Raw genomic sequence first — 22,355 nt, forward strand, 5'->3', positions numbered from 1 at the left:
GGGGGGAGGGGAGGGGAAGGCGCCGGCTCCGCTCGGGACCCCGCCCTGCCCCGCCGCGCTTTCCTTCCTCCTCCTGCTCTCGCCTCGGTCTGCTCTCGCCTCGCTCTGCTCCGCGGCCGTCGGAACTAGGTGAGAGCTGGCAGCTCTGGAGCGAGGGGCCCGGGTGCCCCGGCTGGCCGGACCCCCCCTCACCCGGCGGGACTAATGGAGAAGCGCGGGGACGGTGGTGTGAGAGGATAGTCGGTGCCCCACGCCTGAAGCCGTCAGCCCGCCGTTTGTTAATAAGGGGACCCTCATCTCTCCGAGCCCCTGGGAAAGCTGGGAGCACGCGCGCGCACACACACTGATACACCGACGTCCACATTTGGTAAACGGGCTTCCATTCCCATCCCATGCCGGAGATCCTGCTCCTTGTTGGGAAACCTGGCTGGGGAGTCTCCAAACTCTCTCCTTAGGACCAATGAAAATGGGTGCTTTCCTCCCTACCGGGTTCCTCTTCTCTACCCTGGACCCGCCTCTCCCTGGACCCGCTCCTGGGAGAGAGGAGCGCTCCCAGTACCAAAGGTGGATTCTTCTCAAATTAACTCCCCCCTGAGCTCCCATTTCTCAGCCTCGGTGCCTTTTCGGGCGCCCAGCCCCCTCTCTACTTGCATCACCCTCTTTTCTCCTTCCCTTAGATCCGGAGAAACTGGGTGCCTGCCCCTTTTCGAGTCTTCGAAGACTGAGAGACTGGAACCAGATGGGAAAGAGGAAGCCTGGATAGGCCCGAAGCGCCCCGCGGAGGCTTCCTCCTGCGTGGGGTGCGACTCCTCCCCCTCCCGCGTCGGGTGCGACTCCCCCCACCCCAGCTGCAACATTCTGGGTTTCCGTTTGCCGTGGAAGAGCCGGGGGCTTTTGGTAGGGGAGGGTACCGTGGAAGGGGCGGGGCGGGGCGGGGCGGGGCGGCAGGTATTCTCGCGGCTCAGCCCGGAAAACGCGGAGAAGGCGGGGAACTTTGTGTGCTGCGTGATCCTCCTTCCTCCGGAGACTTCTCGGTGCCTGGGGAGGCCCCTCCAAGGAGTGAGTGACTAGAGGGTCTGGGGCTGGCCAGGTGGATGCATTCGGCGGCTGTGGCCCATAGCATTCTGCCCACGCTCGGCTCCATTGGCCTCCCCAAACCGGTCCGGGTGGCCCTGGGGTTTCTAAGGCCCTGGGAGCTGGTCTTGTTTCTGCCTGTTGCAGATTTGAGGTTGGCGAATGAGCCCTGGGAGTATCACAAGTTCAAGTCTGTGCTCGCTGCAGCTTCAAAGATAGAATATGGGGTGGAGGTACTAGTCCTCGCTCGTCCAAGGGGTTCGTGTTTCACAAAACGGATTGTAGCAGAGAATCTTTAGCCGGGATGATTAAAATGTGCTTTAATTTGTTACTGGACCCTGTAGATATTAGGAAATACGTCCTCCCAACTCATAATTAGCGTGTGGGATATTCAGTATGGTAAATAAATATGAGTTATCTCAGTTAATTTTGTCCATTGTGACAATCTTTTTGGTATTTGTGCTTTAGATCAGGAGATCAGTTGTAAAGGAAAACTGGAAAAGGTATCTCCGTGTCCAGCTGTACAGTTGTTCTGAGAAATCTAAGAACAATATATTTGTGTATATGAGGATCAAAAAGGGTTTTAAAGCTAGACACCTAACTTAACAAATATCTTTTATTAAAAATAAATAATAATGAGAGATTGAGAAAGTCCTGAAATTCCAGTCTGTTGAATCACAGGATATGTTTGTGGCAAAGCCTGTCCCCAGGCTCCTGCCTTGTTAAGAAGAGACTTACACACAAGTAAATAGAGAGTAATTTTTGGCACAATGTAATTGGGAGCTAAACTGTTTATTGTGGGTAGTAAATAAAGAAATTGGCCGCCATTGCTTGTTTGAGAAAGGTTTTCTGGGGGAAAAAAAGGCACTGGGACTTGAAATAGTGTAGTCAGCTTTCTTACTTTCTGCCATACTCTTTTCAGCGTTAGTCAGGCTAAAAAAATAAACATAAGCTGTCAGAGATAATACCATTAACATTTTGTTATATGTCTTAGATCTTTTATTTTACTATGGGTATATACATAAAATACATAAGTATACATACATACTTTATAATATGGATATATACATGAGATATGTAACTGTAGTATTTGATAATTTTTTCACATAGGTATTTTTATTTCACTAAATAAATATCTACATTATCAATGGCTATACAGTACTCTATTGAATGAATTTATTATTATTTAACATATTTCCTGTTAATGGACAGTTAGCTTCTTTCCATTGTTTTGCTATTTCTTATGTATTATAAACAGGGATGTACTGCACATCCTTTTGATATGTTTTGATAGACCTGTTCGATTATTTCCTTTGGGTTCCTGGAAAATAAATTGTTGGATAAAGGTGTGTATAATTTGAAATTTTGGTAGATATAACCAAGTTACCCTCCACCTGCATGCCCACCATCAGTGTGTGAGGATAGTAAAAGCTCTTGTGGGGCCAGCTGGGTGAAGACCACTGATGGTTGAACATGCTTTTCATTTCCTGCAGTGACAGCAAGAAACAAGGTGACATGAGAGATTTGACTGGGCCCTGCGCTGAAGAGCTTACTGGTAGAATTAATCCCTAAAGAGACTGAAGTGGGTTTCAGGATGGCGAAAGAGGAGCCCCCGAGTACTTCAAAGGACTTGCAGGAGCTGCAGAAGAAGCTGTCTTTGCTGGTAGAGTCTGTCCAGAATAACCCAAAGGTCTGTTTCCAATCAGCATAGAATGGAAAAATCCAAATAGAACACTAGCTTAAACACCATGGAAAGTTATTTCTCTCTCAAGTAGAAGAGATTTGCACATAGGTCAGGAATCTTTCTAACTCACCGTCTTGTAATGTCTAAGTTGTAACCTTAAAACTTGTTGTTCAGGGTGGCTGCTAGAGCATCAGCCACTGTATCCACATTCCATGCAATAGGATGTTGAGGTGGGTGGGGAAGAAAGACTTGCAGGCCACCTCTAATTTAAGGAGACTTCCTGAAAGGCACACATGTACAAACTTCCAGTTATATCTCATAGACCAAAATTTAGTCTCATGATCACCCCTTGTAGAAAATACAGTGCTTTTGCTGGAAATAGAGGCAACTCTCAGTCTGTGCCACAGATATCATCCGTTTTTTGTTTTGTTGTTAATTTTGACCTGTTACCCTGAAAATGAGAGACTAAAGTCTGCTTTAAGATTTGAGTCCAGTTTTCCACTAGGAACCCATTGTCCAATAGAAATATGACATAAGCCACATGTGTAATTTAACATTTTCTGGTAGCCACATTAAAAAAGTAGAAAGAAGCAGGTGAAATTAATTTTAATAGTATATTTTATTGAACCAAATATATTTTAAATATTTCAGCATATAATCATTAGAAAAATATTAATGAAAAAAGTTACTGACAGGTACTAAGTCTTTGAAAAACAGCATGTATTATTTTTACAGCACATTTCCATTTGAACTAGCTGCCTTTCAAGTGGTCAGTAGCCATTCAGTGGCACTGTGACTTGAGATAGTATATTCTGCTTTCTTTCATTTTTGTCTTTATTACTTTCTTCTATATGCCTTTCAGCATTTTTTTCAGGGAAAGCAATCACAGCTCTCAGATATTATTAACATATTATTATATGACCTATAGACTTTTCTGTGCAATATACCCATAAAATACATATATATGTAACTAAGTGAACTGGTTTGTGATTTTTTTTTTTTCTTTTCTTTGGACAGCATAATCCCACTAGGGTCTGTTCGAAGAGCCACCACTTTGCAGTCTGGAGCAATATATACTATAGAGACCTTTCCTGAATTCATCCCAAAAATGTTCCTGGCACCGTTTGTGGGTTTAGCTAGCTATTTTTAACTTGGACAAGCAGCCTTCCAGTCAGCAGGCTGAGACTCTTGTTATTAAAAGTTAGCTCAGTAAGAAAAGTCCTCCTACTCATCTACATGTACAGGTAATTCTCATTATATGTATTAGTTATCTTTTATCAGGTCACCTCAAACACTAAATTAGCACGTACTGAACCATGGCTCCTATGGGAAATGCAGGATTAGGTTCTGGCAAACTTCTGGTCGCAACGTTTCATCAGCCAATCAAACCATAACCTGTTTTGTGTGTATTTTTGTTTAAAGTCACCCTTATTCAATATATGTTGTTGATTCATTCATTGAACTCTAGGCCAACAGCCTGGACTATAAAGGCAACTGTAACTCTTGTCTGAATAAAGCCTGTCTAATACATGTATTTTCTCTCTAAGGCACGTCACAGTGCCTTCTTTTACTTAGAAACACTAGACAGTACTGCTGCGTGTGGGTGCCATTTTAAGTGACAAAATCACTACCAAACAAACCCTAAGACTGCAAAAAAACAAAAAAAAGATGGCGTTAAATAAACCATGGAAAGGACAGTGGTATAGAGAGCTGAAACAAGAAGGCAGAGTATTACCCAATGTGACCTCAGCTGGAAACATTGTGTGTCAGATGGCTCCTGTTTTTCACTGCTACATGCACATCCATGAAAGCACCCCAAGTGTTGATTTGGGGGTTAATCAACTTTAGTAGGTGAATTCACAAATACGGCATTTGCAAACAATAGGGACTGACTCTGCTTTAACTTTGACTGAGCACTTGCTGTATGCCAAGCCCTGTGCTAGGCATTTGGCATGTCTTAACTTACTTAATGTTCACATCTACCTTCTAAGGTAGGCATTTCAAAGCATAACAACTCTGGCTTTTTGGCATTTCTTTGTTTTTTTTCACCTTAGATCCTTAGCCACGGTCATTGAAATAGGGTTGGGCTAGATAACTTCCAGGGCAGCCTACTCCCAGAGGGATGGGACAGGTCAACAGTTGGCTCAGCCCTGATGTTCTTCACATGGTCTTAAGGTGGAGTAGTTTCTTTCAAATTTTTTGAGTAATTGAATTAATTAATAGTAATTGTGTTAACTGAATAGAGTGGCATTGGCAGAAAAAGGAAAGCAATTCACCTGTAAACCCGTGGCTAACAAATCCAGTGGTAGTATCATCATTATTATTGTTTGTAATTTTATTGAAGTTTAGTTGATTTACAATGTTGTGTTTGTTTCTGGTGTACAGCATAGTGATTCAGTTACACACACACACACACACACATATATATACCTTCTTTTTCATGTCATTTTCATTATAGGTTATTACAAGCTACTGAATTTAGTTCCCTGTGCTATCCAGTAGGACCTTGTTGTTTATCTATTTTATATATAGTAGTTTGTATCTGCTAATCCCAAACTCCTAATTTATCCTTCCTCCCTTTCCTCTCTGTTAACCATAAGTTTGTTTTCTGTGTCTGTGAGTCTGTTTCTGTTTTATAAATAAGTTCATTTGTGTCTGTTTTTTTAAGATTCCACGTATAAGTGATATCATACACTTTCTTTTTCTGACTTATTTCACTTAGAATGACAATCTCCAGGTCTAACCATGTTGCAGCAAATGAAACAAACTGGTCCGAGCAGGGCCATCCTCCCTAGGGGAAGACAGTTGGGGGACTTACTTGTCTGCATCTTAAATTGGTCTCTTTGCGTATTCTATTTTTTGGTTGTAGGGCCCAGATTTAGAAGAGGCTAAGAAAGTGTTAGATTCCTTAAGGAATGGAGGTAGACCATTCCTGCTTTTCTTCTTTGGGATCCCCATGCCAGACTGGTCCCAGGTCCTGTTGGTTTTTCTTTCATCATTCATACTGCATCCCCTCATCCTCTTCCCTGTCTGTCATCAGCCTAGTTTGGACCATTGATAATATCTCTGGCTGGTTTCCCTACGAATCTTCCTCATTGCCTCTTGTACAGGACTGCCATGTTCGTCTTTTAAAAATTATTTCTTTGATTGTATCATAGGCCTGCTCAAATACCATCAGTTTGCTTCTTGGCTTTTTTCCTAGCTAAAGTTTGAGTGAGTGCTTTCCAATGGAAATATTATGTGAGCCACATACACAGTTTTAAATTTTCTAGTAGTCATATTTAAAAATGTAAAAAGAAACATGTGAAATTAATTTTAATAATTTATTTTATGTAACCCAGTATATCCAAAACCATGTAATTTCAACATGTATTCAACATTAAAAAATCATTGACAGGATATTTTACATTCTCTTTTTTAAGACGTTGAGTGCACATCTCAGTTCAAATGCTGATTTTCCATAGGAGAATACTTGGTCTCTCTTCAGATTTCATAAAATTTATAATTGAAGAACTTATTTGAAACATACCCAACTTACTTGAAACGTATCTAAAATTTTTCCAATGACTGAATCAAACATCAGGTTTTAAATTTAAATTAAATTAAACATCTAGTTCATTGGTCACGCTAGTTGCCTTTCAAGTGCTCAGTACCGCTTGTGGCTACTGTGCTGCACAGTCTGGGGGTAAAGTCATAAGCCTGGCATTCTGGTGTTCCAGCCTCATCGACTCCTCCCCTGTGGTTTCTGGGCCTCTTGATGATTAGGATCAGAGAGAACAGTTCAGTTCGTAAGATGACACCTGGGGGTTTACTAAGGATGCATGTGGACTTGAGCTGGAAAGCAGTCAAGACCTGAGACAGCTCGAGGGGCCAGCCCCACTCCCGTGGCCACTCTGTCTCTCTCACTGGCAGCCGCCCTAACGGTAAGGTCTCCCTGGGTTCTGATTCTAGAGTATGCAAGCTGGGCATTCCCTGCTCAGAGCTGATTCCCGGTGTGGTCACCTCTGGCTAGAGAAACTGAACAGCCAAGTCCCAGGTAGCTTGTCAGAAGGGAGTAGCTGGAGGCAGTGTAGCCAGTGGGCATTCTGTCATTTTGTGGCTGGGCAGGAAGTGAAATTTGTCAATCCTGAGCCCCAAGACAATAGCAGTGGCTTCTTGAAATGGCCTTTTCTAGTTGAGCAGGATGAGTCCTGTGCTTTGTCACTGTCAACCTGAGTTACAAGACCCTCCTGCCTTCCAACGTGCCCCCAGATTCGTCTATTTGAATCACTTCAGTGAACAGCTCTTTCTAGTGGCACTGTGATCATCACGATAACTTAAATTACACCTTCATTTCAGCTCCTGGCCCTCGAGGCCCTAAGGAATGAGACATGAGAAGGACCAGTTTTGGGGGGGGGGGGAGCTCTGGAATGATGGAACCTTTCAAGGGAATGGGAACCTGCATGCCAGCACTGAGGAGAGAGACGGCATGGGGCCTGAGAGGAGGGGGAAAGCCCATCCTTGTGAGGTTGTCTAGGGCCAGCTCTGTATTAAACCAGCACCCCGCCCCAGCCTTGAGCCAGCTCCAAAAATCCTTTTGCCTGGCGAAGGAAGATAACCTCTTTATTAATGCAGCGTAAGCTTGCAGTAGTCATCAGGTTATGGCCTGACTGTAGTATCCAGGTTGATGACATTAAAAGTGTTTTCTCCTAATGAAGTGGCAGCCATCACAAACATCTGACATCTAGAGCAGAAAGATTTAGCTCTGAATGCCTAGGTTTTGCCACTTGGAAGCCATGTGACTCTAGATGAGTCATTTTGCCCCACTGTTTCTCAAACTTTAATGTGCGTATGTACAAATCATCTGATGATGTCATTAGAAAGCAGAATCTGATTTGCTCCAGGCCTGGGGTAGGGCCCAAGAGACCACATTTCTAACAAGCTCCCCGGTGATGCCAAGCAGCTTGGACCTAACCTCTCTGTACGTCAGTGGCCTCAGCTGTGAAGTAGGCCTCCAGCTGTACGTGCATTACGTCAGCACACAGGTGCTGGGGGTGCCTTCTGAGAGGGCGTGTCCCTGGGTCTCTCCTTCTTTCGCAAGACTTGAGGTTGGGTGGGGCGCTCTGTCCACCACTGCCTGAAGGTGTTGCTGGGGTGATTCAGGTCTTGGGAGGATTATTATTGCCGACTTGTTACTTAGGAGCCTTCCAGCTTCACCGCCTTGGCTTGTACCTCCTGTGGCTCGGGCAGATCCATCAGCCTGGGGCTCAGACGTGACGCTCAGTCCTTCTCTTCTCCTTTGCCCGCAGGTGGTTGCCTTCATGAAGTCTCCGGTGGGTCAGTACCTGGACAGGCATCCTTTCCTGACCCTCACCTTGCTGGTGTTTGTTGCTGTGTCAGCTGTCCCTGTTGGCTTCTTCCTGCTCCTGGTGGTGCTCACCTCCCTGGCTGCTTTTGTGGGAGTCATATTACTGGAAGGTATCCGACTCAGTTACCCCCTTGGAAAATGACTCACTTTGGAGGACAGTATTTATTGAGCATCTGTCGCTCTTGTCGAAAGTTCCTGTTCTTGTCAAAAGCACATCAACCAAGACATCTTGTCAGAGTAGTTAAAACATGGACTCTGGGGTCTGTGTGAGAATCCCACCTCGGGGGAGGGTGCAGCTCAAGTGGTAGAGCGCATGCTTAGCATGCACAAGGTCCCAAGTTCAATCCCCAGTACCTCCTCTAAAAAGTAAATAAATAAACCTGTCTCCCCCCCCCAAAAAAAAGAATCCCACCTCCACCAGCGTGATTTTGGACAAGTTATTTGCCCTCTCTGAGCTTTGAATTCCTCACGTGTGAAATAGGGATGTAATAATACTATCTCAAAGGGTTGTGAGGATTGAAATTTACAGTTCCACAAAGTGCTTAGCACAATCCGTGGCACAGAGTGGCTTCTCCATGATTGCTAACTATTGTCACTAAGGAGAGAAACCATTCACTCCACAGCTAATTATTGAGCACCTAGTGGCATGCCTGGCACCTTGCTGTGTTCTGAGGTTCCCCCTTCTCTACCTTTTCCCCTGAAGTCCCGCTGTCAGTTACCAACTTCTCCCAGTGTTTGCTGGGTTAAATTAACTGAGAAAGCAAATCGGATTGCCTCAGTTTGCTTTTTCAAATCAGATCACACTCCACAAAGATGGTTACCATCTGCTCAGGTGATCACCTCTGGCCCATTCAGTGGCTTCCCAGAGCTAAGAGCAACCCAGGGTTGCTTCCCTGCCCAGGGGATCGTGGCCAAGACCGTTTACACTTGAAGGAGAAGACAGGCATGGTAGGTAGGTGAGCCAAATACAGTGTGACACAGTGGTTGTTCAGTAAAAACTGAGGGATAGATGGGCAAAAGATGAATGAGTATGACAATAAAAGTAAACTTAGAAATGAGGGAGCCAGTGCATTTTGGTGGTATCGTGCAACGCTTTACAGAAGGCAGGACTTTAAAGGTGTATAACAGCTTTGTCTCAGGGTGAGCAAGGAAGGGCTTTGTAGACAGGAGGAACAGCACGTGCAAAGCTGTCCCCCTTTAGAGCGGTGGTTCCGGAACTTGAGTGCACACAAATCTCACTTGCTTTTTTGAACATACGGGTTTCCATTTCTCATCCAGAGGTTGTCATTTAGCAGGTGTGGAGTAGGGTCCAGAAATGCAAATGTTTAACAAGGCTCCACGATGCATCTGATGCCGATACAGGTGGTTGTTGGCCATCTGTTGAAAAATACTGATCTAGGATTCTGTAAATCTTTATGAAAAGACAGCACATCTGGTTACGTACTCTGCTTTCCTTCCTTTCCAGGGTCCGTCCCTGAAACTGTCACTGTGGAGCACTGGGCTGTTTGACCACTCGTGAGGCGAGGGGAAAGGTGTCTGCTCTGCAGCATTTCCCATGTTACTAGTTCTATGGAAAGAGGAATTTTGTTATGAGGGAGGCAAAGGAAAGTGCTAGGCGGACAGACACTACCACAGTCTGTCCCATACATGACAGCCGTTTAATTGTCATGGCAACATTTAGAGGTAGTTACTATATTCTTTTTACAGATGAGTTAAACAAAAGCTCCAAGAGGCCCAACGCCACACCATAAGTGACTTAACTAGGATCAAACTCATTCATGTGTACTGTGGAGGTGCATGCTCTTTCCAGTGTACCTTTTACTGTTTTTCCCCCAGACCCCATATTATGAAAAATGTATTTTCTCTGCACTTATTAGATGATAATGCATTCACATTCCCATTAAAAATTATTTAAGTTTGGGTAAAATGACCAATCAGACCTTATGGTTACTGTGTGATATTTGCCAGGCTGGGTTGTAAAGGGCCCCGTCAAAACTTACGTTTAGATTTTACTTTATTTAGCCTGCATGGTCTTTATTCCCATGTAAATTCTAGAACTGGTTAGGCAGTTTGAAACACTGGACGTGATTTATCTCCCCCGTTACTGCCTCCGCTGACTCCTTCTATAGGATTCCTTTGGGAGACCATCCCTGACCTTCAGGATGAGGGGGTTTCACATTCAAACACCCACAAGCAAGATAGGTAACGAAAGTGAGCAAACCGATCTGGGAACGGTACAGGTGGGAACAGCACAGGTGGGCCTGGAGGAAACTGGAGGGCCAGCCAGCAGCGGCCAGGCCGTGATGACCCTCACCTGGGCAGTGAGAGTGCCTCCTTTTTAAGTGACGCCAGAAGTCTGGGTTTTTATGGGAAATCTCACTTGAAACATCTGAATCAATCATTTTAAACACAGTGGTGCAGGGTCTGGCGTTTTCAGTCTGTTTTAGCTGAATGGCTCTTTTGACCGTGCTCTCTTCCAGGACTGGTCATCTCTGTGGGCGGCCTCTCACTGCTTTGTGTCCTCTGTGGCTTGGGCTTCGTGTCGCTTGCCTTGTCGGGGATAATCATAGTGTCTTACGTGGTGGTCTCCAGCCTCATCAGCTACTGGTTTTCTCCCAGGTAAGTGCCTGTCAGTGCAATCATTTAATCTTTTCCATTTGGGGGGATGTTCACAAATAACACCCTAACTCTAGTCAGCGTCTAGCTGCAAAAGTGTAAGAGGCAGATGTTTCTCATAGTTACCCAAACACATCGTACATCAAATGGGAATTTACAATGGTGTTTCAAACAAACCCTATTGCTACCATCATCCACCACACACGTGATAACTCATTTGTTGTCATGGCAGCTCTCTGAGGCAGTTATTATTGATCCCTTTTCAAAAATATCCACTTAACTTAACAAAAATTCAAATTAAGGTGTTTTTTGTAGCAGTCAGGGAGCAACAGGAAGAACAGTGAACTACCGTCCTACTCAGCATGCACGTACCCCAGGCTGGTACAGGAGCTGTGGCTCTGCCGTTCCCAGTCTGTCTTGATGCTCTCTGCTGTTCTCATATTTGAACATAATGGATTTTGTCCCCACATTGTGGCTCGTAAATTCCAGCTACTTCATCTGGGGCCTCCACTGAAGGGACAGTGATCCATTTAAATGCTGGAGGAATAACCAGCTGTGTTGAAATTAATGAAAGAAAGTGTGTTTGTCTATAATGGGCTGCCCTCCAAAGGGATTTTTAGAGGTGATTTTTTTTTTTTTATGTTTGGTTTTTGTTCTTTTGTACTTGTTGAGTTTAGAGTCTTGAGTCCCAAGTGGGATGTGACTCTTTCGTGCTTCCTTTAAGCTCTTGCTGAATTGATGACAGTGGCTACTACTCACTGGGCACTTGCTCTGTGCCAGGGACTCTCTGATGCACTTTCCAGGCCATAGCTCCTGTAATACACCCTGGGGGGCAGTTATTAGGGCCCGTTCTGTGAGAAGGAAAATGAAGCTAAATCCCAAAAGAGGATGGCAGAGAAAGGACTTGTTAAATCCAGGTCTGTTAACTCCAGAACCTCTTAATCAAGACACAGAGTAACTCTAAAACAGGGATTGGGGAACAATTTCTTTAAGGAGCCAGACAGTAAATATTTTAGATTTTGTAGACTGTGTTTTGTAGACTGTCTCTGTCGGAGCCACTCAACTTTGCTGCTGTAGCATGAAGGCACATAGACGTTAAGCAAACAAATGAGTGTGGCTGTGTTCCAATAAAATTTTATTTGCAAAAACAGCAGCCAGGATTTGGCCCTAGGGCCATGGTTTTGCCAACCCTCGCTTTAAAAGAACCAATGTGCTGAATTTTGATTTTTTGCAGAGTAACCATTGAACTTCTTGCCCAAAAGGTTAACCTTTTGTTACTTGTATGTTGAAAAATAAATGTGAAGTGGGTATAATTTAAAATTGCTCAGGAGTGGTTCTCATAGGATTGCTTAACTGATATCCTTGAAATCATGTTCCGCTTCTTATAAATTGTCTTGATCACTGTCAGTCTTAAAGGAGATAAAAGGAGAAATATTGGCCTGTTTGGCTTATTGAGGCTGATGCTTCTGAGCCAGACTCCCTCTCTGCCTCTGAATCCTGTGCTACAACTATTCCACAGCAAGTAGCAGAGTCTGAATACCTATTTCTCAGTGAAGAGATGGAAAAAGATCCAAGATTTGTTCTTAATCTCCTTACCCTCCCATACTCCTCCCAGCCAAGGCACTCATACCCATTTTTTCACTAGGGCAAGGATTCTCAAGCTCTTTGTTCTCAGTATCTATTTACCTTCTTAAAAATTATTGAGACTTCCAAAGAGTTTGTTTTTGTGATTTCTCTGTATTGATAATTACTCCAATGGAAATAACAACAGAAATTTGAAAACCATTTGTTTATTTAAAAAGAACAATATTGTCTGTTGATATAATGTGTTTTTATGAAAAGTAACTATTTTTCAATATAAAATGAAATGTGTGAGTGGCACTGTTTCATGTTTTGCAAATACCTTTAATGTCTGCCTTATTAGACATCAGCCGTGTTCTCCTTTGTGCATCTGGGTTCATTCAGTTGTGATATGTAACTTTAGTCGAAGTATTTTAAGACCCAGCCTCACAAATGTGTGGTTGAGAAAGAGAGGAAAGCTTTTTCAGACGATTATGAATGTTCTTTGATAGTACACCAAAAATCAATGAGTGGTAGTTTCTTAAAGGTTAATTGAAAGTGAACTTTTTATACTTTGTAATATTAAAATTCACTGGTCTATCTTGTACTTCTAATAGATCTTTACCCAGGATTTTAACTTCATGCTCTGGTCATTTGGAGAATATTGGTTCATTGAGTCATGCAGATCTTCCAAATATACTGTGAAAAATTCCTGTTCTTTCCTAGGACTGCCCTCACTTCCTACCCCAGCTGACCTCATTGGCTAGAATTTTGGCAGATGGCCACTCTAAGCTGGAAGGGAGGCTGGCAAATGGACTGTTCAACTATCTCAGCTTCTGTGGTATAAACCCCCAAGGAGAAGGGCCTTGGGACGTGGTTGGTCAGCCAAGCTCTGGTGTGTGCTGTAGTTTTCCACCAGAGGCATCAGTGTTAGCAAGGCTATTTGAAATTCAGAGAGAACCCATAGATTCTCCATTTCACTTCCCTCTGAAACCTACCATCACAGGGACTAAAAAGGACAGATCTGTTTCTCTTCCTTTTACTGCCTCTCTCCCTTCTGATGAAGATGTGAAGAAATGGGCAGTTAATTGGAATTTGAAGACACGGGTCTGAATCCCAGCTATGCCATTTTTTTAACTATGTGATCTTGAACAAACTATTCAGAGTCTCTGTTCTCGGTTCTCTTTCATTGGTAAACTGGGGCTACGCCTTGCTCTGCCTTTCTCACTGGATTGTTGTGAGGACACAGACAATTGGGGAAAAGGCAATATCCAAAATAGAACAGGGGGAAGAGATTGTAACCCCTCCTCTTAATGCAGTCATTTTAGCGTAGCCCCAAATCTGGTGTGGTTGCAAGAAGCAGCCAAAAGTAAACCAACAAAGAATGTCACATATTCAGCCATCCACTCTCTCAACATTTCTCTTTAAAGAGGGCTTAGAGCTAACCATTTCTTATTGTTACCAAACAGGCTGTTGACACAACACAACTCCAGTGGCAACTGTCAGCTGGCCATGAAGTCTGCAGACTTGGAGGGGCTTTTCCGGGAATAACCAGCTGAACAGAAACGAAGCCTTTTTCCAAGCACCTCTGGAAAGCTGCTGGATCACTCTCACCCCTTGGGATCACGGCTCAGGAGGGGCTGGGTGGTCGAGCACTTCCCGGAGGTGTCCTCTAGCTCTTTCACTGATTTGTAGGGTCTTGCAGTGGACAGTTTTGGGGATCTTGTTGCTCTTGTGTGAGTCCCATCAGCTGACCCACCCTCACATGGAGAATCAGCAGAGAACTATGATGGCTCAGCGGCTCCTCCCGCCTCTCATCTCCTCCTCCCCAAAGATGCAGACCTGACCGGGGCAGGATCCTGAGCCTCCAGAGGCCAGCAGCTTGACCCCAGAGACTCAGATCTTGTATCGAGGACTCAGTTTGGGACAACTAGATTGTTTTTCCTTTTCCTTCCTCCCTTCCTTCCTTCCTTCCCTTCCTTCCCTTTCCTTTCTTTCTTCTTATTTCTTCACTCATTTGAAACAAGATATGGGGAAAAACAATCCAAAACAGAAAAAGCTTTTCTGCCTTACTAGCTTTTTATCAGAAAGACCAACAGCATTTGGGAATAACGGCCTCTCAGACAAAGTTGGAAAATAGAGTCCGAACTTAACTTTATGGCCAAGAGCATTTTTTCCCTAAATTTAAAAGTATGGTTTCCACTGTTGAGCACTATTGAGTACTGCTCTTACCCTTTAAAATATTTGCACTTGATATTTCTGTATATAGTTTTAAGGAACTTATCTTGTTAAGCCATTTCTTCAAAAGTCCTATGAAAATGCTAAAGGACTACACAGATTTTTAAAGTCCTGTGGGGTTTCTACTTTAGTGGTTTATTTGCTGTGGTATTTTATTAAATATTTATTTGGATGAGCTTTTTTTCTATACTCTTTACTTCCCCCCTGCCCCCACTCCAGACATCAGATTCATTTATTCCTTCTGTGTCAATTTCACAGCAGATCCTGGGTAATAAGGCTTTTTTAGTTGCTGGTGATAGAACTTAAAATAGCTTTAAAAAAAATAGAGGTAGAGAGGGAGGGATTCATTTCACTGAACTATAAAACCAAGAGGTAGATTTCTGGGCACTGCTGGATCCAAGGGCTCAAGTGGTGTCATGAGGCATTTCTCACCATTGCTTTTCTCAGTGTGAGCTTTTTCCGGCTGGCCCTCCCCACGTGGAGGTCACTGCAGCAGCTCTAATTTTACATCAGCCTATTTCAGGAAGCTGCTGTCTTCCAACAGGACATTCAGAATTTCTGGGTTTGGCTCTGATTGGCCAGACTTGGGTCATGTGAACAGCTCCAAACCAATCACAGTGGCCAGGGGGATGAAATGTGCTGATTGGTCAGGGCTGGGACATGTGTACATTGGGGAACCAGGGGAGGGGATGGGTCAGTCCCACTGGTCCTGCATAGCTGGGGGTGCAGGAGCACATGGAGATGGGAGGAGGGTCCCAAAGGAACGTCACAAGAAAAGGAAATACGTGCTGGGCAGACAAAAGCAAATACCTGCTATTTGCTACAGGAGAACATAAAGGCCTTAACCGGGTACTCAAACTTTCCGCATCCCGTGACAGTTAGCCACACCTGTCACCAAGCTGTCCTTCACCTATTAGAGAACAAGAGCTGCCCATTCCTGCCAATACATGTGCGTATTAATATTAACAGTTACTGTTTAGTGACTGTTTCTTTCTTACGTGCACATGTCTGCTGTTAGCCGTCTATGCTAAATACACTGCTGAGTTCTGAGGCTTCAATAATGAAGAATGAAAAGCCCCCGGACCTGAAGTTTACTTTCTCATGCAGGAGTCACTTAACAAGTGTGTTAGTTTTCTATTGTTGCATAACAGTTTACAAAGCACATGTTTGTTACCCTATATTTTCGGAGTGTTAGGACACAGGCCTGGCTTAGCTGAGTCCTTTACAAGATTGCAGTCACTTTGCTGCCAGGGCTGGGTTCTCCCCGGAGTCTAAGCCAGGGGAAGATCCACATTTAAGCTCACATGGTCACTGGCAGCATCCATTTCCTTGCAGGATTTGGGACTGAGGCCCTCAGTCCCTCTAATATAGCAACTCAAAGCTGGGCAGCTTGCTTCTTCAGAGCCACCAAGGGGGAGGATCTCTTAGCAAGATGGACATTACATTCGTATAACACATAATCACGTATGCATAATCACATACATCCTGTCACTTTCACGCTATTCTGTGGGTTAGAAGCATCAGGTCCCACTCAGGAGGAGGGGATCACACAGGGGAATGTGTACCACAGGTGGGGATCATGGGCTCCACCTTGAAATATACCTGCTACAATAAGTAAGCAAAATATTAGATTATGACAAGTGCATTGAAGACAGTAGAAGGATAATAAATAACTGGCAGGCCACCTCATCCACAGCAACACAGAAGCCCCGAGACTGGAGGGAGCTTAGTGTGTTTAAGGAAAAGAAATGGTATCAGTGCGACTGGGCTGGGTGAGCAAAGGGTAAATGGAGGAGAGACAGGAGGCCATCATGCAGGACCTCATAGGGTAAGACGCTTACACAAAGAGCAAAGGGAAGACAACGAAGAATTTTACACTTTATGTTAAGAGGGATATAATTAGACTTAGATTTTTAAAGATCACTTGTGGCCAATGGATTAGGAGTCAAAAGGCCAGTTAGGAGGTCTGCAGAGGTCCAGAGCAGAGGCTGGTGTGACTCACTAGGGTGGAGGTAAGGGACACCTTCCTTATTTGGAGGGCCAGCAGCATTTGGTGATGGATGATTGTATGTGGGTAGTGACGGAAAGGGGGACACAAGGATGGCACCTAAATTTTTTTTAAATTGAAGTATAGTCAGTTACAATGTGTTAATTTCTGGTGTACAGCAAAATGTTATCAGTCATGCATATATATATGTGTGTATGTGTGTATATATACATAGATTCTTTTTCATATACTTTTTCATTAAATGTTATTACAAGATATTGAATATAGTTCCCTGTGCTATACAGAAGAAATTTGTTTTTTTAATCTATTTCTACATATAGTGGTTATCATTTGCATATTTCAAACTCCCAAATTTATCCCTTCCCACCCCGTTTCCCCCAGTAACCATAAGATTGTTTACTATGCCTGCGAGTCTGTTTCTGTTTTGTAGATGAGTGCATTAGTGTCCTCTTTTTTTTTTTTTTTTTTTTTTTAGATTCCACATATGAGTGATATATGGTATTTCTCTTTCTGGCTTACTTCCCTTAAAATGATGATCTCCAGATCCATCCATGTTGCTGCAAATGGCAGTATTTTATTCTTCAATTTGAGTCTGTGAGGTCAGTGACACTATTTCCTGAGGTGCAGGCTGGATGAATATTCAAAATCTGCTTTGCTCATATTAAGTCAGATATGCCTTTTTGACACCAAGAGGATGTGTGAAGTGGACATTGGCGTAGAGAGTAGGTCTGGGCTGGAGTTATAAAATTTGGGAGTATTTTCACTGCTAAGAGCTTTAAAGAGCCTTCTTGTGGCATGCTCTCCTGACAGTAGTCAAGAGATCATTGTAAAACATTTCTGATCATGTGAACATCCTTGCTTCAAATTCTGCAAAGTGCAAGGTGCTTTCCCACAGCACTTAAACGTGCTAACTCCTTCCTTTCATGGATGAGACCCATCACAACAAGCTACCCCCGCTGGCTTCTCATTTTTCATATTCCATTAGCCTTGGAATTTTCGAGGTGAAACCAAGGTTCAGAGCTGAAATGATTTATCAGTTCTACCAAGAAACCTGACATCTAAATCAAAGCTTGCAATTCAGGTTCTGTCTGTCACGCTGCCTGCAGCCTAAGGACTTTGCTGGTCAAACGACGTAAAATAATGTACAGAACCCAGCATAGTGCTTGCCACAGAATAGGCCTGTAAAGAATAGTCAAAATGCACAGTTCATCATCATAGAAAACGGAGGGAACAGGAACTTGTAAAAATCCTACTGCTTGCCAAGCTTGGAGTAACATTAGGACTCCCTGGTCATTCAAAAGTGGAGATGTAAGATTAACCATGGGGAATATAGTCAATAATATTGAATTAGCTTTGTATGGTGACAATTGGTAACTGGACTTATTGTGATGACCATTTCATAGCGTACGTAGACTTGAATCATGGATGTACACCTGAAACTAATATACTATTATTTGTCAATACTTCGGTTAAAAAAAAGTATTGTTGGCCTTTTAGGCACAGTCCAATTGTGGCTTATTTGGAAAGGTAATTGATCCTTAAAATATGAAGACTGTGACTTAGTACAGTCAGAACATTAATTCATCCGTACATCGGTAAGTGTTTGTTTTTGCCTTGTGTTAGGTGCCATCTTAAGTCCTCTACTTGAATCCACGTTTTCAGTCAGTCCTCACTACCACCCATTTTAGAGGTGAGGCTGAAAGATCGAGGGCTGAAACTGCCTAAGTGCCTGCAGAAGCAGACATGGGATTCAAGCCCAGCTCGCCTGACTGAGAAACCCACCCATGTAACCAGTGAGCTGTTAAAGGTTAACACCTCCACCTGCCTTTAAGGCTTGAGCCCGGACCCATGTCCCAGTAAGCGTTGTCTGCGACTGTTGCCATAACCTTTGTTGCTGTATCAAGTAACCCTGGGGGATCAGCATTTTCATAAAACAGAGTGTGAACGGTGGGGTCCACTTAGAGTTGTGCACGTAGAAGTACCGTTTCAGCCACCTCCTCTGCGTGGCTTCTGTTGTCTGCTCCACACAGAACAGGAGATATCACAGCCTGGTGGGACATGATCAGGTGTGAGTTGTCACAAGGTTGAGAATGGCTAACCGTACGGTACTTCACTTATATGCTGCTGTTTCCTCGAGTGGGAGGTAAAAGCTAGAAAGTGCTGAATTTCTGAGCCAGTAGAGGACACTCACATCCAGGCGATCTGAAGGTGGCCCAGCTGAGAAGCCACAGACAGCACTGGGAGCAGGAAGAAGCTTCAGAGTGTGCTTCTTAAGATACTAACTACTATACATAAAACAGATAAATGATAAGTTCATACTGTGTAGCACAGGGAACTCTATTCAATATCTTGCAGTGACCTATAATGAAAAAATATGAAAACGAGTATGTGTATGTGTATGTATGACTGGGACATTATGCTGTACACCAGAAATTGACACAACGTTGTAAACTGACTATACTTCAATTAAAAAAAAAAGTTAATGTGCATGCCTACAAGGGATTAAAAGGCAAATTCTGAGTCTGTAGGTCTGGAGCAGGACTTGAGTTTCTGCATGACTTGGCTCCTGGTGAAGCTGTTACCGAACTAGTTTTGTTTGCCTGACAAGCGCCGAGGTTTGCAGCAGAGAAAGGGTTTATTCACAAGGCAGTCAAGCGAGGAAACAGGAGAACAAGATTCAGGTCCGCCTCCTGGAAGGTGAGAGGCTTGGGATGTTTATGGGTGGAGAGTGTAAGGTGGTCAGAGGTGCAGGGGAAGGTGATTGCAGGCAGGAAAAAGGCGAGGTAATTGCTGTTCTGCACAGACGTATCTGAGTTACATGCTTCTTCATGGGACACACGTTCAGAAAATGGCAGAATTTGCATAATCTAAGGGTGCAGTTTTTGACCTCTGACGTCAAAATGTCACCCATCAGACGTTAGTGTAGGCCCAGTTTTATGGCTGGTGGTCTCAACCGGTTTGAACTGGGCAAGACTAGCTCCATGTTCCTTAAAAACAACCTAAGCAACCGTTACTATAGCGACTCATACATCAGAGGTGTTATCTATAGGGGGCAGTTAAAGAAGTCTTATATATATATTGTTCAAGCTACGTGAAGTTTGGAGGGTATGCAATTTGTAAAGCAGTTAAAGCAAGCTTGGTCAGTGAAGGCAGTTTACAGGATATTATTTATTAAGCAAGTTATAGTTATGATGACTGCCCTCGGTTTTAGAGCCTTCCACAGACCACACCTTGAGTAGCAAGGTAATAGATGCTCTCTCTAGTCCTCTCTTTCTACAGCTGGTACACCCGAGGCCCAGAGAAGGGGTGCACACTGTACGTCTGCAGTGCCAGGAATAGAATCCATGTCTCTTGCATCCAGCGCTTGCTTTATGACATCTTCCCTTCTCCTTTGACCCTGGAACTGAATTAAAGCAGGAGAATCCATCTGTGCATATGGGTGAGAAGTGACTGTGCTGTCTGCTTTGAATCAAGCTTCTTTGGACTACATTTTTGGACAAATCACTTTCTTCACAGAAGTACCAGTGGGAATTCAAAGATGAACGAACCAGACTCTGGTTCTTTTGGGCCTTGAGGGAGCCAAAGCAAAATAAATTTGTTAACAAAAGGTATTCTCATTCTTGGTTTGTAACAATTTGGTTATTAATCCAAAGGAAAGCTTACATATAACATGGTGTGTTCTGTAGATGCAAATGATAGTCATGAACTTTCTCCTAAAAATAAGGGTTCTTTGAGCCTGAATGTTCTTGAATGCTTTTACCTACTAGAAACAAAATGTCTCCCCTGAAAAATAAGAACCCTTAACTTCTCACTAAACATGAAATCCAGATCTAAGTGGTTCTAGGGTTGAGTTAAAAAACACAACAATGTAATCAGGGATCTAGTCTTTCTGTGTTTTTACTCCACTGCTCTGAAAGAGCATCCTCAGGTTTGTTTCCTCATGGTCACAAGAAGGCTGCCAACGCTGAAGGAATCACAGTGTCACATAACCATATCCAAAAGCAGGGAGAAAAGGGGCTAGCTTTATATAACTTTTTTTGAAATGAGGAAAAAGACAGAAGTCCCCTCCCAATTTCCTCCTAAATCTCATTGAACAGAACAGTATCATGTACCCACCACTAAACAAATATCTGCAAGGGGAATTGAGGCTTTATCTTGATTATTTAGTCCAATCAGGATATGTGCCGTAGGGGTATGCTATGCCATTGATGAACAAAATGTCAATTGAAAAAAATATACAATCTAGTGCTCGCTTCGGCAGCACATATACTAAAATATACAATCTAAACATTGAGATATGCTTTATCCAAGGACATTAGTGGGACTATAGCCTGGAAACAGCCTCTCAGACAGCTTTGAGGAACTGTTGCAAAGAGGTCAGGGAGGAGCCAGGTTATACTGGCATTTTTGTGAAAAAACAAAAACAAACGTGTAGTTGAACATCACAAGATTACGGCCAGTCACAAAAACAGACATCTCAAGTTAATCATTTTAGTGCTTTTCTATGTGTGGGAAGATGCTTGAGTCTGCGCTCTCTGAGACCATTCCTTTGATATGCATCTTAACTATCGAGGGCCAGTTTCCTGTTTTTCTCCATCCTGAATTCTCCTCAGGGCACAACATCAGGGGCAGCTGCTGGAGCTGAGAGCTTGATGACTGGTAAAATTCTTTGTTTACTGAAATGGTGGGCAACATTCTTTGTCTACACAGTCTTTGTCTTTGTCTAGCCCTGTGGGTCTTACCCAGGGGTGTATGTCAGAGCATCTGAGGAGCTTGTATTAGTTCCCTCTTTCTGCTGAACAAATTGCCACAAGCTCACTGGCTTAAAAATAACACAGATTTATTCTCTTGGAATTCTGGAGGTCTCTTACAGTTTCCCTGGGCTAAAGTCAGGGCATTAGTAGGGCTGGCTCCTTCTGCAGGCTCTAGGGGAGGATCTGTTTCCTTGACTTTTTCAGCTTCTCATGTCCAGCCTGTACTCCTGGGCTTGAAGCCCCTTCCTCCATCTTCAAAGTGCATCCCTCCAACCTCTGCCTCCATCATAATACCACCTTCTCCTCTCCAGTTAAATCTCACCCTGTCTTCCTCTTATAAGGGTACTTGTGATTACATTTAGGTCCACCTGGATAATCCAGATAATTTCCCCATCCAAGATCCTTAAATTAATGATGTGTGCAAAGTCTCTTTTGCCATGGAAGGTAACATTCACAGGTTACTGGGATTAGGACATGGGTATTTGGGGGCCATTATTCAGCTTCCTGTAGAGCCTAAACATGCTTTGACCTCATTCCTTAAAGATTCTTAAAGATAAAGGTGAGATCAGGACACTGTATATTTTTCAAAATATGTGCACGATTAAGAACCTCTCACCTAGCACAGAGTTTTATTCAACCTTCAGTGACTGATAGAATGAGGTTTGGTTTAGATGGCTCCATTGCTGCCTGAGCAGCAAATATGCCAACATGTGGACGATCTCACTGAACCCTTACATGCTTCCAAGGTAGGTTTTATTCTCATTTTATACACGTGGAAAAAGGCTCTGAGATTCTTCCATCTGTCCAAGGACACGCAGTAAGGGAGACAGACCCAGAACCCAAGCTTTTGTTCTAGAGCCCTCCATATTCCATAGAACTGCTTAATGCAGTAGAACGGGGTAGGGAAGAAAATTCAACATTTGGGGGGATTTCCTGAGGCACAGAAGCCCATCCCCAGCCCCTACAAACTGCACCATCAGAGCTATCCAGTAGCATATTAGAATCCCAAATGCCTTTCATCTATCTCCTGGCACCTGAGTTAAGGTACCTGATGAGGGAGACTACAAACACAAG

At 43.5% G+C, this 22,355-nt stretch overlaps 1 protein-coding gene and 1 long non-coding RNA gene across 10 annotated transcripts in view; both read left to right on the forward strand.

The window, feature by feature from the left end:
* LDAF1 (lipid droplet assembly factor 1) overlaps window positions 1-22,355 on the forward strand; it is a 24,634-nt gene continuing 2,279 nt past the window's right edge. The window contains exons 1-6 of one of the 9 annotated variants that reach the window (XM_072942732.1): window positions 1-129; window positions 678-897; window positions 2,568-2,764; window positions 8,047-8,215; window positions 10,586-10,724; window positions 13,751-14,694. In XM_072942732.1, coding sequence (XP_072798833.1) covers window positions 2,669-2,764; window positions 8,047-8,215; window positions 10,586-10,724; window positions 13,751-13,832 — 486 coding nt within the window. In that variant the 5' untranslated portion in view covers window positions 1-129; window positions 678-897; window positions 2,568-2,668 and the 3' untranslated portion in view covers window positions 13,833-14,694. Of the gene's footprint in view, window positions 130-192; window positions 368-451; window positions 565-677; window positions 898-930; window positions 1,060-2,567; window positions 2,765-8,046; window positions 8,216-10,585; window positions 10,725-13,750; window positions 14,695-22,355 lie in introns of those variants that run through there. The other 8 variants (XM_072942734.1, XM_072942736.1, XM_015245963.3 and 5 more) reach the window with 8 other exon arrangements.
* Window positions 17,027-20,138, forward strand: LOC140687082 (uncharacterized). Its single transcript, XR_012061158.1, has 2 exons — window positions 17,027-17,126; window positions 19,807-20,138. It is a non-coding gene; the product is annotated as an uncharacterized lncRNA (long non-coding RNA).

The sequence above is a fragment of the Vicugna pacos genome, chromosome 18, assembly GCF_048564905.1.
Source record: "Vicugna pacos chromosome 18, VicPac4, whole genome shotgun sequence".
In the NCBI taxonomy this organism is placed as follows: Eukaryota; Metazoa; Chordata; class Mammalia; order Artiodactyla; family Camelidae; genus Vicugna; species Vicugna pacos.